The sequence below is a fragment of the Gopherus evgoodei genome, chromosome 7 (assembly GCF_007399415.2).
Source record: "Gopherus evgoodei ecotype Sinaloan lineage chromosome 7, rGopEvg1_v1.p, whole genome shotgun sequence".
Classification (NCBI taxonomy): domain Eukaryota; kingdom Metazoa; phylum Chordata; order Testudines; family Testudinidae; genus Gopherus; species Gopherus evgoodei.
In genome coordinates, this window is record NC_044328.1 from 112,917,350 (window position 1) to 112,931,663 (window position 14,314).

General features: G+C 42.6%; 1 protein-coding gene across 4 annotated transcripts in view; it reads left to right on the plus strand.

The window, feature by feature from the left end:
• Window positions 1–14,314, plus strand: part of SRGAP3 (SLIT-ROBO Rho GTPase activating protein 3) — a 263,835-nt gene that overhangs the window by 210,418 nt on the left and 39,103 nt on the right. For all 4 annotated transcript variants that reach the window (XM_030569715.1, XM_030569712.1, XM_030569713.1 and 1 more), the window contains exons 7-9: window positions 12,645–12,866; window positions 13,209–13,310; window positions 13,592–13,789. In XM_030569715.1, the coding sequence (XP_030425575.1) occupies window positions 12,645–12,866; window positions 13,209–13,310; window positions 13,592–13,789 (522 nt within the window). The remainder of the gene's footprint in view (window positions 1–12,644; window positions 12,867–13,208; window positions 13,311–13,591; window positions 13,790–14,314) is intronic.

Here is a 14,314-nt window from a genome sequence, read left to right on the forward strand (position 1 = left end):
AAGGTGTGGGGTGAGCCCCTGTAATGTGCAAAGGATTATCCAGGGGTAGAGGATGGGATGCAGAAGATGTAAACATTTTAACAACAAGTCGTTTAACAACACATGGTTGCACTGCAGAGGTGTGCAGTTGGTTTCATTTTCCCCAAGGTGGGCTCTTCCCCGAAAAGTTTTGGGAATTATTGGGCTCAAAGTATTTTCCCTGATAGATATTTTCTGTGATCAGGTTATCTGGACATTGCTTTTGTGAAGGTTTGATCGAGTAACATAGAATAGTCCAACATTTGAATTAGATACAGTGACATGGCTGGAGCTGTTTTTAGTCTGACATTACATAACATCCCCACTCTACACTATGAATTTATTTAATGCAGTGAACAAGGCAAGTACAGATTTGAATAATTGGCCATAATGGTCAGTTAGGTAAATTAGTACTTTTATAAATAATCTGTAGGTTTAGGCTGAATTCTTCCCTTAGTTACACCTTTGGAGCCTCGCTGGACCAAATTCACCCCTGGTTTAAGTGTACAACCAGGGTTTGGCCCCTTGTGTTCAGTGAGGCTGCAGGGATATTAAGAGGGCAGGATTAGGCCCTTTGGCATTTAAATAATGAAGCTCAAACATCTGAAACAAATCCTCTATGATAAATAATCCCATGGATCATAGGGCTGGATTCTGCCACGTATGCTCGTGTTGACTGGTACCTTACTATGTGAGTATCTTCTTGGAATCAGTGGATCTATTTGTGGGGCAAATTACTACTCATCTGATGATGAGTGGAATTGGGTCCATAGATATTAGAGATTGAAAATGTCTGTAGATCCCCTGGATTATTCCTCAGCCAATTAATTGTTCTCTACAGAAAAATCTTCAGGGCTGGAAGTCCAAGTTTCAGTAATTCACTTGATAGGATCCCTGCCTGTTCCCTTGGAAAACTGTACCACAGTCTAATAATTTCTCCCTATTTTCTTTCCAAGAGAGCAAAGGGGTGCTGCCTTCGTATATCAACACAGCGTTCCCTAGAGGTTTAAAGGTTCAGAACACTGATAACAAGGTCATAATAATACCTCTAGCTGCATGCACAGCACCTTCCTGTTAGTTAAAATGGAGCATACTCACTGCTCTGTGCTGACCACAGAAGCTGATGTTTTGTTTGTGGCCATGGGGATTATTCAACCCTTACTTTGGTTGGGATGATCTCTTTTGCTGTGGGGTGGTTTAAGCTATTCCAAGCCAGGGCTTTAAATTGATGGCTTCTTGCTAGATATTTCTTGAACATTATCAGATGGGGAAGTTTGTGGCTGAGCTGTTTAACTCCTATTCTAGGCTCTGGCTACCAAGGCTAAGCTGGGCATGCAGAACTGGGAGGAAATATTCAAGACAAAATGTATTAGCAGAGATGCTTTGTGACCTTAAAAATGTTCATGTGTGTTCCCTGTGACAGGGCTGTTCTTGAAATGTGGTGCTTTTGTACAATTGTTCTCTCCCATCTCCCCCTTTGTCCTAATTCACATGACCAAACATTAGTATAGAGTATTACTTTGTGGTGATGGTGACAGAGAGTAAGTTCAAGAGACCCTCAGATACTGCAGCAGTGAGGGTCATATAAGGACCTAAACAAATAGGTCTCTCTCTCTCTCTCTCTCTCTCTCTCTCTCTCTCTCTCTGTGCAAGTCTTTCCTAAATTCTGATAAAACCATCTCTTGTGAGTTTTACATTTCCAAAGGAAAAGAACAGGTAGCTTCATATGCATCGTCATGGAATGCTGCATTGGCTATAGGGTTCTACTAGTAGGTATAGAATCTATGCTCCAACGCAGTTCCCAGGACGAAGATATGAGAGCTGAGGACAAAGCATTCCTAGTGGAGGGGATCAGCTATGGAACGCCCCTCCAGAGTTACTCGGGCAAATCCAGAGTCTGGCCATCTTTAGCAAACATTACAAAGCCATACTCTTTGAGAAGGCTTTTCCACCATAAGTAATGCTCACAATAAGAACAGCCTCCTCTATTCCCAAACATTTATCAACAAGAAAAACCCTATTCTAAGCATTTTTGACCCCAAAAGGGAGGTGTAGCAGAGACTCCATGAAGTCCTCTACTGATTTTACTTGGAATATGTTCAGATACCATAGTGATGGGCAGCAGTATAAAACCCATGGACAGATGGAGGTGGGGCAAGTTACTTGGATTTATTTGATCCAACTGAGAGCAGAATCCAACATAAGACCTTTAAATAGAACTCAGGACCATCTAGTTCCATCCTGGGCTTAATCCAGTACTTTTTCTGGCACCATTTTCTCTTTCTTTAGCTTTCTCAAAATTCACAGATGTGAGTTTTCAATAAAGAGTCTCTTTTTAATGCTTCCTAACACTCCGAGGATATGCAATTTGTTCCTGTCCAAGGGTCCAGCAAAAGACCTGTACACCACTTAGGTCCTGCATAAGCCCTATAGATGGCATGAAGGCCTTGAGCTGCTCCAGTTTCCATGCCCAGAGAAAGCAATTTTGCATTAAATTTGGCCAAACAATGTTAAAATCGTATGAACTTGGGGCAATTTGACAGAAATTTTGTGAATTCAGATCTTTTGAAGGAGAAATAGTATCTATTCTAAATACGCTGCTCCGCTCTCTTCCTGTCCATTCAGGGAAGTGCAGAGCTCTGTTGTGATATACTGCAGCATTTTGCTCTGAGAAGTTACAAACGAGCCAGTGTGATAGGTGGTGCTGATGCCGATAATCATGCCTAGCTGTTTTCTGTAGCACTTTTCATCAGCAGAGCTCTAGGCGCTTTTACAGAGGAGGTAAGTAGTATTATCCCCATTTTAGATGGGGAAACTGAGGAACAGAGAGGGGATGTCCCTTGCCCTAGGCCACCGTGGGGCTGTGAACATTGACTGGGGCCTTCGTGGACTGCTGACAAATTAGCAGTAACTACTCGTGTCAAAGTGCTTTCAGTTCCCATTGCATGTCAGGCCAATGCTCTTAATAATGAGAAGATGGTTTTGACCTGTGTCCATAGCATATTAATAAATTAGTTAGAAATAAAACAAATGCAGACCTCTTCATTTTTGCAAGCTCCTGTTTAATAATGTGGCCAAGGTGCACATATTTTCTTTTGCCAAAGTTAACAACTTGTAAATGATTTCTTCTGTACTTGGAAAGTTCATACACTGGCCCTATTTGCCAATTCTTTTGTGTTTGTGATGGTTCAGAAAAATCATGGAGCCTGTAAACCATTATTGTATGAAGACCATGAGGGAGATTTTGCTTCACAGCCCTTGTTACCTTTGCGTGAAGAGGGATGGTAGTTTCCCTGAGAACCAAAATGCCTATTCTCGACAATTTATAGTCCATCCCCCAGTAGAATTGAAAGGACAGCCCCGAATTCACCAAATCCATTCAAGGAATAATCACCAATGAATTCAGCTTAAAAAAAAAAAGAGAGAGAAAGAAAAAGATAAGAAAACCTGAATATATTGGAGATTGCAGCAGAGACTTTAGGGAAAAGAATGAAATCTAGGTTAAAATCCCTCAGAGAAGAACTACTCCAGAGACCACAGAGTTAATTAACTGTAGCTGGATTTTAAAAAGGGATGGGTAGTTTTAAGGCAAGTAATATTTGTTATGTAAGATAAAGATATTCAGTTCGTGCCGTGAAGCATTAATTCAATGACTGCAGGGCTCAGGAAAGATCTCTTCCCCTATTCCCTGCCCCTCACACATCACTGCACATGTGGCTCAGAGCACAATAGGTAATTTTTAACATATCTTTTGAAGTATCAGGTATTGGCTACTGCCTCAGGCATGACCCAGTATTTCCTATGGGGAAGAGAATACTGGAATGAATTGGAGTCCACAGTTCCAATCCCAGTGACTTTTTAGAGGGTGGTAAGGTCAGGTCCTACATCTGGGGTGAAAACCTTACACAGTGAGTTCTGGAAAAAAAGGCGATAGCTTAGTGTTCTGTGTCTACATTATCTTGCATCACAACACAGGCATTACGATTCCTAGCTTCAAATAAGAAAATGTCTCGAGTCCCCAGTTAACATGTTATGACAATGTAAATTATTCCATGGAAGTAATAGGGGGGGTTTTGATGCGAGTCAGAAACATGGGCAGTCTCCTAGAGAATCCATAAGTGGATCAGGACTGTGGGGTATGCCTTGGGCTGCACCAGGATATACTGAAACCTGAACTACTTCGCCACAGGCAGCCATCCCATTACAGTGCAAATGTGACGTTCCAGACCATCATGGAACATAGACTGAAGCTAAAATAGCCAAGCCCTTGGCAGATAGCTCCTGGGAATGCTCCCATGCTTGGACAGTCACCAACTTCTACATTTTGTTCTGCAGCGCATAGCCTTTGCCTGATGCCATAGAGCTATCTAGACTGCAGTACCTTAATGCTGTATCGCAGTCAGACATCTTGACGTGTCACCATGTGGTGAAGTTGTATGAGCCCCAAAGGGTTTTCAGTATGCTTTCAGTGTCCTATCAGGCTATCTGGCAAGAGGCAGGAACAACCCATTGAAATTGGAATCCAGAAAATTGGGAAGGGAGGTGACCGGTTGCTAAGGCGCAGTGAACATACTTCAAAAGACCAGTCCAGTTTCAAAGAGATTCCTTATTTAAAGTTGGGATCTGGTAAAAATCTCTAGAACTGGGATAGACTTTGGGATTGTATCCACTTGTAATTAAATTACAGCAGGTGTTCATAGCACTCTGAAGAATCTGTTCATTCTCAGGCAGATGGAAGAGCAGAACAATTTACGGTTATTTTTGCTCTAGGAGAAAATTGCCTTTGCTACTTCCTGGAGGAAACATTTTGCCTCCTCACTGCTGAAGTGGCTCACAAAGGTTTATCTTGGTTTAAAGGCAGATTCAGCTAATGGATTGACATGAAGTGGGGAGCCACAAAGCCTTAAATGTAATGCTGGCATTGCCTGAAGACTTGTGGTGTGTGGGCAAGTTGCTAACCTTTCTGCCTCAGTTTTCTCGTAAGTGCTCAGGTATCGAAGTGACAGGTACCTTAGAAGTGTCTTGGCTGGATAGCTGGAGCTGAAAATCTTGGGCTAATCAGCGTTGCAAACACTTTGGGATATAGAGAGGTTAGTGTCTCTCCAGCTCTTTGAAAAGTATAAAGACCTGTATACATAGTAAGTATTATCCACATCAAAATACCATGATGGCTGGTTCTCTACAAATAGCTAGCAATGGGTAATAATTTTCCTCTGTGAGGGAGGACTGTGTTGTTTAATATGTATCCTCGCTTCCTTTCTGAGGAAGTGTCTATGGCAGCTACCAGTATCTCTGCAATCCTATCAATGTATTACAACTTCCCAAGCTGGCAAACCCACCCTTCGATCATGTACTGGTGAGCAGAGCAGCTTGTTTGTTGTGGTCAGACATTTTGACCGCATTTATCACAATTGGGCTGGAATAGCCTGTGCAATATTTTTATTTGATGTCCCCTCTCCATTCACGAAAAAACACAAACATTGGCTATAGAAATGTTACTAGTCTGCCTTCTGTATTTGTTATAGATCAACACAATTATTCCTTAAAAATTATTTTTGTAACATTAACACTTTCCATTCTATGTCACCATCCATCAAAGGATCTCAAGCAATTGCATACGTTTATTACAAGTGTTTGCAGAGCACCAGTGCCAGGTTACAAAGGGACGTTGTGGCATCCCTTGGAGGCTTTTAATAGGGGTTTGTCTAACCTGTTGTTAGGGATGGCCTCTAGGTATATCTGGGCCTGTCTCAGCATGGGGGGGATGGACTAGATGACGTCCAGCTCTGTGTTTCTATGATTCTATCGTGATAGCATGGTGCAAGTATTAACTTGACAAACATTACCCTAAGCCATATTACAGCCTTGCTAGGTATTTTAGACCTATTTTACAGATAGTGAATCTGAGGCACAGATGGTTCAGTGATTTGTTCAAGGTTACACAGTAAATCATTGACATAGATAGGAATAGAACCAAGGAGTCCTGCCTCCCTCCCCAAATGGAAAAGTCCCATAGAATTTAATAATGAATACTAGCCTTTCTATAGGTTTTTTTTAATCATCCCATAGAATTCTATCCTTGCTTCAAAAAGCCTATAGGAAGAATCACCTCTTCTTTTAAATTCTGTAGGTTTTTAGGGTTATTTATCTAGTACCCTATAACATTACTGTAGAACCTTTTAGTTGCTATCGGTATTAAATGCTATAGGGCACTTCCATGCAGGCTGCTTACCTGCCTTAACGACTAAGCCACTCTCCTTCCCTATTGTGAGCAAAAGGACGAGTTCATTCTGCTGGGAGCAATTTGTTTGATAGCGTGGGTACAACTATTCGTAATATGTTCAAATACAAGAAGAGGAAAACGGAGCAACTGAGCTTTGCAGAGAGATCTGCCTGTGCCATAAAGTAGAGCAGTTCCTCTGTGTGCTGGGGAAGAATATTTTAAGGTCACTGATTATTAACAAAGCAGTTCAGGCTCAAATATTTGCTGTCAGCTGAAAGTTGGTTTTATTCTTTAAATTCTGCTCCCTCTTTTGTTCTGTTGGCGCAACTTGTGTGCCTGTGCCATGACCAGTGGGACTAATTCTTCTTAAGTTAGGGGCCCAGCCAACCGCATAAAACCATGTTCCCAATAATTGTGACCATCTGGCCATTTGTGTCACAATGGGAGCTGAGTTCTTTTGAAAATCTGTCCCTAGTTTTGGTGCCCAAGTGAAGAAGGCTGAGGAAGGATGGCCCCGTGAATAGAGTGCTAGTCTAGGACTCATGAGGACCTGAGTGCTGTTCCCTGCCCCATCTCCAGTTTCCTGTGAGACACTGAAGCTATACCTATCACTGTACTGCCACACGGGCTATGCGGTATGTGGATTGCAGAGTGCATCAGAATGCCTTGTGTGGCTGCTGCTAGTGTGATCTAAAAGGTACCTTGCTCATATTACCATAGAGCTCTTTGTCTAGCAGGACTGCATTAACTGTACGTTTTAGTTCAGGCCAGCAACATCCACACAGGGCAGTTACATTGCAACCTTTTGGTGTGCTCTGCAGTTCATATTCCCATAGTCTGTGCTGCAGTGCAACCTAGATAGCCCTTAATCTCTCTGCCTCAGTTCCCCTCTGTGAAATGGGGATAGTAGCACAGGGATGTTGTCAGGATAAGTAAAGATTCTGAGGTGCTTAAATGCTACGGTAATTGGTGCCATAAATAGTTAGAAGTGGGAACTGAGCTCTTTTCAAATTTGGCCCCAATCATGTGAGCAGAGCACTTGAAAATCTGCCCCTGAGGTCTTCTGAAAACCTGTTTATTGTATAACATTTTGAAATACACAAAAGCCTGAGAGTTCATCAGAGAATCATGGAAATTAGAGATGGGAAGAATTATTAGATCACCCTACCTGTCTCTCAGCCAAAAGCAGGATTGTCTTCTCCAGTGCAGCAGTGGGACAATTCTTGGTTCATTTTAGTATCTATTCAGCTTTAATGACAGGGAAGGGGTTTTGGTTAGAGTTGGGGTGGGACTGGTAATTGGAACTTCATAGCTCTGTTCCCGCCTCTGTTGGTGATTTACTCTTTGACTCTGACCAAGTCACTTAACTTCCTGTGGCTCTGTTTACCTCTGTTTAAAAAAGCTAATATTTCCCTACTTCACAAGGGTGTTGTGAAGCTTAATTAGTTAATATATTAAGACTTGGAGTTCCTCAGGTGAAAGGCAGTATAGAAATGCTAAGAATTCTTATTAGAATTTGTGGTTCTGATTTGCTTTCTGTCAAAGGGAAGAGTGGAGTTAGAAAATGCCGTTCCTTCTGATGCTGGGAGAAGGAGTCTGAAGTCTTTTTTTTTTTTTTTCCTTTGTGTGTCTCTTTGAAAGTTTTTTCCTTTCTTTTCTGGGCACCAGAGTGTGAAGCATCAGGCACGGTGCTAATCAGCAGAGACTGAAGGAGCTGTAAAAATGTTGTTAGTAAGGCAGCCGCCCTAGTTGTCAGTAGCAGCAGACTTATTGGTATTACAGTAACTGCTGGTTCAGTATGAATTCAGCATTAAAAATGAGGTGAACAGCATTATGGAGAACTCCAGGGTGTGTCTGACTTGTGAGGTTTTCAGAAGCACTCGGCACTGCCTTAACCCTTCTTCCACTAAAGCCAGTGGTTCTCAGTGACTTCCATGGCAGCAGCTGGGCCGACACTGGATTCTTTGGAAAATGCCACCCTTAGACAGACACAGATATTTTGGTTTTGTATCTTTTTTTTTGACTTACTAATTGGTGCTGTAATTGTTGGGGATCCCCAGTAGCACAGATTTGTAGACCTCTTCAGCAAAAACTTTTGTCCTTTTGGAAGCATGAGGCTCTGATCAGCTGATTCTCAGGTAGGACAGCATTCTTCTGTCAAGTCAACGCACGGACCATGGCTCCCCCATTCTGCCCTTCTCATATGTGCAGAAATCTCATTAACAAGAATGGCATCCGTCTGCATCTAATATGAGCAGATCATAGAGTCAAGGTTCCCCTGTTGATCTGAGAAGAGAATTTTGCCTTTATTCTCACCATGCTTGGAATTTTATTGTGGCATTCTGAAATGCTGATTTCCTGGCACTGTGGCATGAGTCTCAAAAGGGCTTCCTTCTGGAGGCAGTACTTCCTGTAACTGACATCGTTGCCTGGCTGTTCACGTACTTGAATATCAGAGAAGTACATTGATCTCATGAAAGCTGAAAGGCAATGGGTAGATTATGATAATACTGTACTCAACTTCCACCCACAGTCCCAGAGTAGCTGGCTATTTGTTCTAAAATTGTCAGTGGTGAAAGAGTTAACAATGTTGACATTTTGGATTACCATCACTAGGCTTCACTGTTAACGTCCAATGTAATGAATGGGAAGCCTTTCCTACTTCTTTAGGGAATATTCTTTCAGTCTCTTTGCAGACTCAGGAGGGCACAGTGCATCAGTTCACCATCATATTTTTTTCTTCAACTGTAAGGGCTGGAAGCTTATTTTAAGGAAAGCTTGAATTCTGCTCATGGGGCCTTCAAAGAAGTGTCAACATGGCTGACTGCTGGCAGTCTAACTTATTTAAATTAAGCCAGGTCAGGATAAAGGGTTCACTATGACCATATCATTCATGTCCCAAACTGGCAACTGCACATGTGGCAAGCCTGGGTCAGGGTAGGCTGAGTATGCTCACATATCAATGAGCAGGAGTCAGCCCGTCATGTTTTTGCTCCCACTTTTAGCACACAGTAACATAAAAACATCTCTTTGTGACTTAATCTGAACTGAGGGACGTCTCTTCACATCAGTGGATAGGACGAGATGTCGTCTTTGGCTGGAGTTGCTTGTGGCAGTAACTGAGTTTTAACATTTCACTTTGAGTTTAGTGATGGTAACCTTTTGATGCAGAATTCTGATTGTTTTTTAATGTGACTTAATTCTTTTTTTCTCCCTTCAGTGTATTGCTCAGAAAGGCGATGGCAGGTTTGGAAACTGGAGTCCTCCGTGTATCCATAGAACAGTCTATTTTGAGTTAATTTTGATTAGATTAACCAGGCCAAATTCTTTCTGTCTATCTTAATCTTGGTTTTTGGGCTACGCTGATCACCATGGTATCTGGTTCAACAGTTAACACCAGGAGGACTGAATTTGGCCTACTTATATTAAATTAGGTCCTGATCCCTTGTACCCACACCAAATCCCATTGAAGTCAAGCAGTGCAATGTCTGGATCCGGGGCTTAGAATGTAAACTCCTTGGCTCAAGGGCTGTCTCCTTCTATGTGTGATAGGCACCTCACATATCTTTAGTGATAAAGAAGTAACAAATACTGTTAACAGGTACAGCATAACTGATGTTAATATGAACCTATCACTTTAAGGTGGCAGGTTGTATGATGAGCTTAAAGACCTGAACTCAGCCCACCCACTCCACTTCACATAGGTTACTTAATAGCTGTCAAACCGTAAAGAATCTCGGTCATTTTAGAGTTGAGTGAATAATTGATTTTTTTGATTCAGTGGCTGATATTAAAAGTTAAAATAAAAAAAATTGGGTTTGTTTCAAACCCAAACAGATTTTTTTTTAAATTCTTAACTAAATGAAAAACTGGAAAATTTAGTTTGAATGGAACAGGTTTCAAATGTTGATTCATAATGGCATTTCAACAAATTTCTAAATGAACCATTTTGACATTTCGTTCTGAAATATCTACTGATTCCCGCCCCCACCCCCAATCAGTTTTTTCAGCCAAAACTATTTGCAGAATTTGACTATATATATGTGTGTGTATCTATATCTATATCTATATCTATATCTATATATAAAAAATAAAATTCACCAAACTCTTGTCATTATTGACTTGGTCCCAACTCTAGTCATGACCAAGTGGTTGTTTAATATTAATGATCTAATTTGAGACCATGTTGGTAGCCAATGTAACCTAGTTTGAAAAATGCAATAGAGGCAATGTTGAAATTGTGTGGAGTTTTATTTTTCAGGAATGGGTTTAATCCACTGAGAATTTTAGAAATGGTTTAATTATATCAGGCACGTAAGTTGTCCTGATAGATTTTCCAGCTTTCTAGCTTTTCTCAGTTACAGCTAGAACAGTGATAAAGTTCGTCGTCTGCTGTTTTGTTCGTATGTCAGCAAAATTTCTTAACCTCTATAATTTGTAATTTGTAATGTTAATTGTATTTTGACAGCTTTTATATAAGGATAATTCAGTAGCAGTCATTAGTTAGATGCCGTATGAAACAAAAGATGGGTCAGCAATTCTTTGTCCTTTTCTAGGGGGAGGGCATTCTTGTAGGCGTATCACAGTATGCATGTGTTGGGGACAGGTGAATGTGAAGTTCCTCACATGGGGTAAAGCCTGGAGTGGTATAAGCTCCCCAACAGTGCCAGTGCCCCTTTATCCTGAATTCCAACCCCTCTTCTCTCCCAAAGAGCCTCAAGGAGCTCTGCTCCTGCACCTTAATCTTTTTACCCACAATACCTTCTGTTGCAGTCTTGTCTTCCACAGGCCTGTTAAAGTGTCATTGTCATCAGGGCTGAGACATCTTCTGACTGTCCATTCCAGCTCAGTCCCCTCGCAGCTCTGCTAATGCAACTCAGTGCTGATTGTGTAACAATGCCACCATTTCCAGTCTTCCTTTCTCTCTCTGCACACAGCTATACCTGCATTTTGGCTGAGATCCAAAACTGGAATGTCCCTTCGCTCCCCATCTTTGCCAGTGCACCTCTGCCCTGATCCACAGCATCCAGGCTCTTCAAGACTTGGTCCCCTTTCAAGTAGAGTCTGCCAACCAAGCCCAAATTACATAGTGGTTTTGCGGCATAGCCAAAACTCCCTTTAGGGATTGGGAGGAGACCATAGAAGTCATTTTTACTAGGTGGTGACTGGCCATTCTTCGCAGCGAATCAATGCTGTTGATACATCATACAAACAAGACTCAGTTATATTGAAAACAGGGCTTTTTTCATATACAGTATTTTGACAGCAATTAGCTTTCAGTTCTATCATTTTCCCCAGGGAGGAATGATCACTTATGCATGAGAAACTGTTCCCTTTTGAGTAAGAGAAAGGGGGATAATGGAAGCATCTTCATTGCTGTGATGAAAGAGTTCGATAACAGGGAGTGTTTGAATGCCAGCTTACTTTAACGTCTGTCTCTGCTAGATAATTTTGATGAATGCATTTCTGTGTTTAGAAGGGGCTTATGGAAAGGTGCAGTAAATTGACTGAGGAGGGAGAAATAAGCTAGGCAGTCTGTGAACAAGGGGTACACATCTTGGAAACCCATGACCTGTTCCTCCCTGGCTACTGTCCTGTGAAATCTGATCAGTTAGCAGAGTTGGGCCTGATCAGAATTTGGCCCAGGAAATTGCAGGGTGTGGCAGGAATGGGCATTGGTGAGGAACTAGCTGACAGGCTTTCCCCTGAGCCAGCACTTGCTCAACATCCCAGCGTGGCTGTAGAGGGTACTGTGACTTTTGGAGGTGCTTCCCTTCAGCTGAGCCATGTCACTCTTGGCACGACTTAGGGTGTGTCTGCCTTGCAGCTGGGTGGTGTGATCCTCAGCTAGAGGAGACATACCTGCACTAGCTCTGATAGAGCCAGGGCACTAAAAATTAAGCATAGCTGCAGCTGTGTAAATGGCAGGAGGGCCTAGCCACCCCAAGTATGTACCTGTCTGAGACCCTAGGCACTTGCCAGCTAGCCCTGCCCACCGCTTGCGCTGCTCCGGCTACTCTCTCTTTTTTTTAGCATGCTGGCTCATTCATCACTAGAGGGGTATGTCTCCTTGAGCTGGAATTTACTCCTCCAGCTTGAAATGGCCACTGTCCAGTGAGAGTAATTGGTAGTATTTCCTTTAGTTGCCCCAGGATCTTTGAGTGCGTACTGTATGCTTCACGTCCTACTGCTCTGTCTGGTGTTGGTGTATGTTATTAAACAGCTGATGTGTTCTACTCCGGAAGTGGCTACATTTCATTGGCTGGCAAAATGATTCCTGTGCCCATACATGGTGCTCTGAGGCCCTTCAGGGTGAAGGGGATATTTAAATGTGAGAATTCTTTACTCATGTTACTCAGTCTGTGAACGTGACCTTTCTTCAATAATTCTCCCTCTCCCTCAGTGTTGTGATCTGGGATTCCATGCCAGTCTAGCTCGGACATTCCGGACATACCTGTCTGCTGAATATAACCTAGAAACCTCACGCCATGAGGGCCTGGACATCATTGAGAACGCGGTGGACAACCTGGACGCACGGAGTGACAAGCATACAGTCATGGACATGTGCAACCAGGTCTTCTGCCCTCCGCTGAAGTTTGAATTCCAGCCTCACATGGGGGATGAGGTACTGGACCTGCAGAAAACAGCATCAGCAATTTGGCATAGCCTGAGCTGTCCTAGTTTCCTCTCTCCCTAGTCTGTGATCTTTAACCTCTTTCCCATCCTATTGCCACTGTGCTTCTGTTCATGCTGCTTTTCTTTTTCAATTCTTTTCAACTGCTATGTGATAAATGCTTTGCTTAGGCCCAGATACAGGGCATTGCCAGTTAGAGATGGGGTGGGGTACCCAACCTCCCAGAAAGAGAGAGCTTGGGGCGGGAGAGAGAATCATCTAATTGCTTAAAGTATTCCTGTTTGTCCAGTGAATGTTTCAGTCTCCTCTCTCTGGTTTTGTTACTACCATCAGGTATGTCAGGTGAGCGCCCAACAGCCTGTGCAGACGGAGTTGCTCATGCGATATCACCAGCTGCAGTCTAGACTTGCCACTCTCAAGATAGAGAATGAGGAGGTGAGAGCAATAACTGGCGTTGATCATTATTCCAGTGGACTGTGCTAATGACTTTACAGTCTCTGCCACATGACATTCAGCATTCTGTGCTAGAGCTTTCAGTCGGTTGGAGTCTTCTACAATGCCGAGACTTCTGGTGGCTTTTCTGAAGACTCCTACTGACTTCAGTGGACATTGCATCAAGCCCAGTACATAAGAGCTGCTTGATGGCCAATTATTGTGGCCAAAATATGTCATTCTCCCAGTTTGTTTCACAACTACTGTGCTCTCCATTTCTGCAGGTACGAAAAACTCTGGATGCCACTATGCAGACCTTGCAGGACATGCTGACGGTGGAAGATTTTGATGTTTCAGATGCCTTCCAGCATAGTCGCTCCACTGAGTCAGTCAAGTCAGCCGCTTCAGAGACCTACATGAGTAAAATAAACATTGCCAAGAGAAGAGCCAACCAGCAGGAAACTGAAATGTTCTATTTTACGGTGAGTCTCATCTCAAGCTATCTAGGCTACGCAGCATTAATTGGTTGGGTTGAGTCCCATTTGAAATGCTCCTTAGTGAACAGCAAGAGCCAGTTTGGTCTGTTTAAATATTTGTCTTGTGTCTGTTTGAAATTGAAATGTGTGCTTCTTGGCTGTAGGGAAATGCGCAGGGAACAATCATGCATCCTTGTGTTACTTTAAAAAAGCAACAACTATAAAAGCTAGCCATGAAAGGAGACTTAAAGAAATTAGCTGGGAGACTCAATAATGGGCAATAATGCCTTCCACTCCAGTTTGCTGATCTGAAACCACCCCAGTCTCATAGTGTTACCACCTCAGGGTCTATGTGAGATGAGTTTCATGGTCTCTGTTCAATTCCCATAAGATGTCTCTCTGCAGAACTGTCAGTCCAGCCCACCTACCCTCAGCAAAAACCTACAGGCATGGCTAAATCTCCACTTTGAGAATTCTCTCTTATTGATCTGTGGAGGGTATGGGATTAGCTCCCTCTGGCCACATAGAACA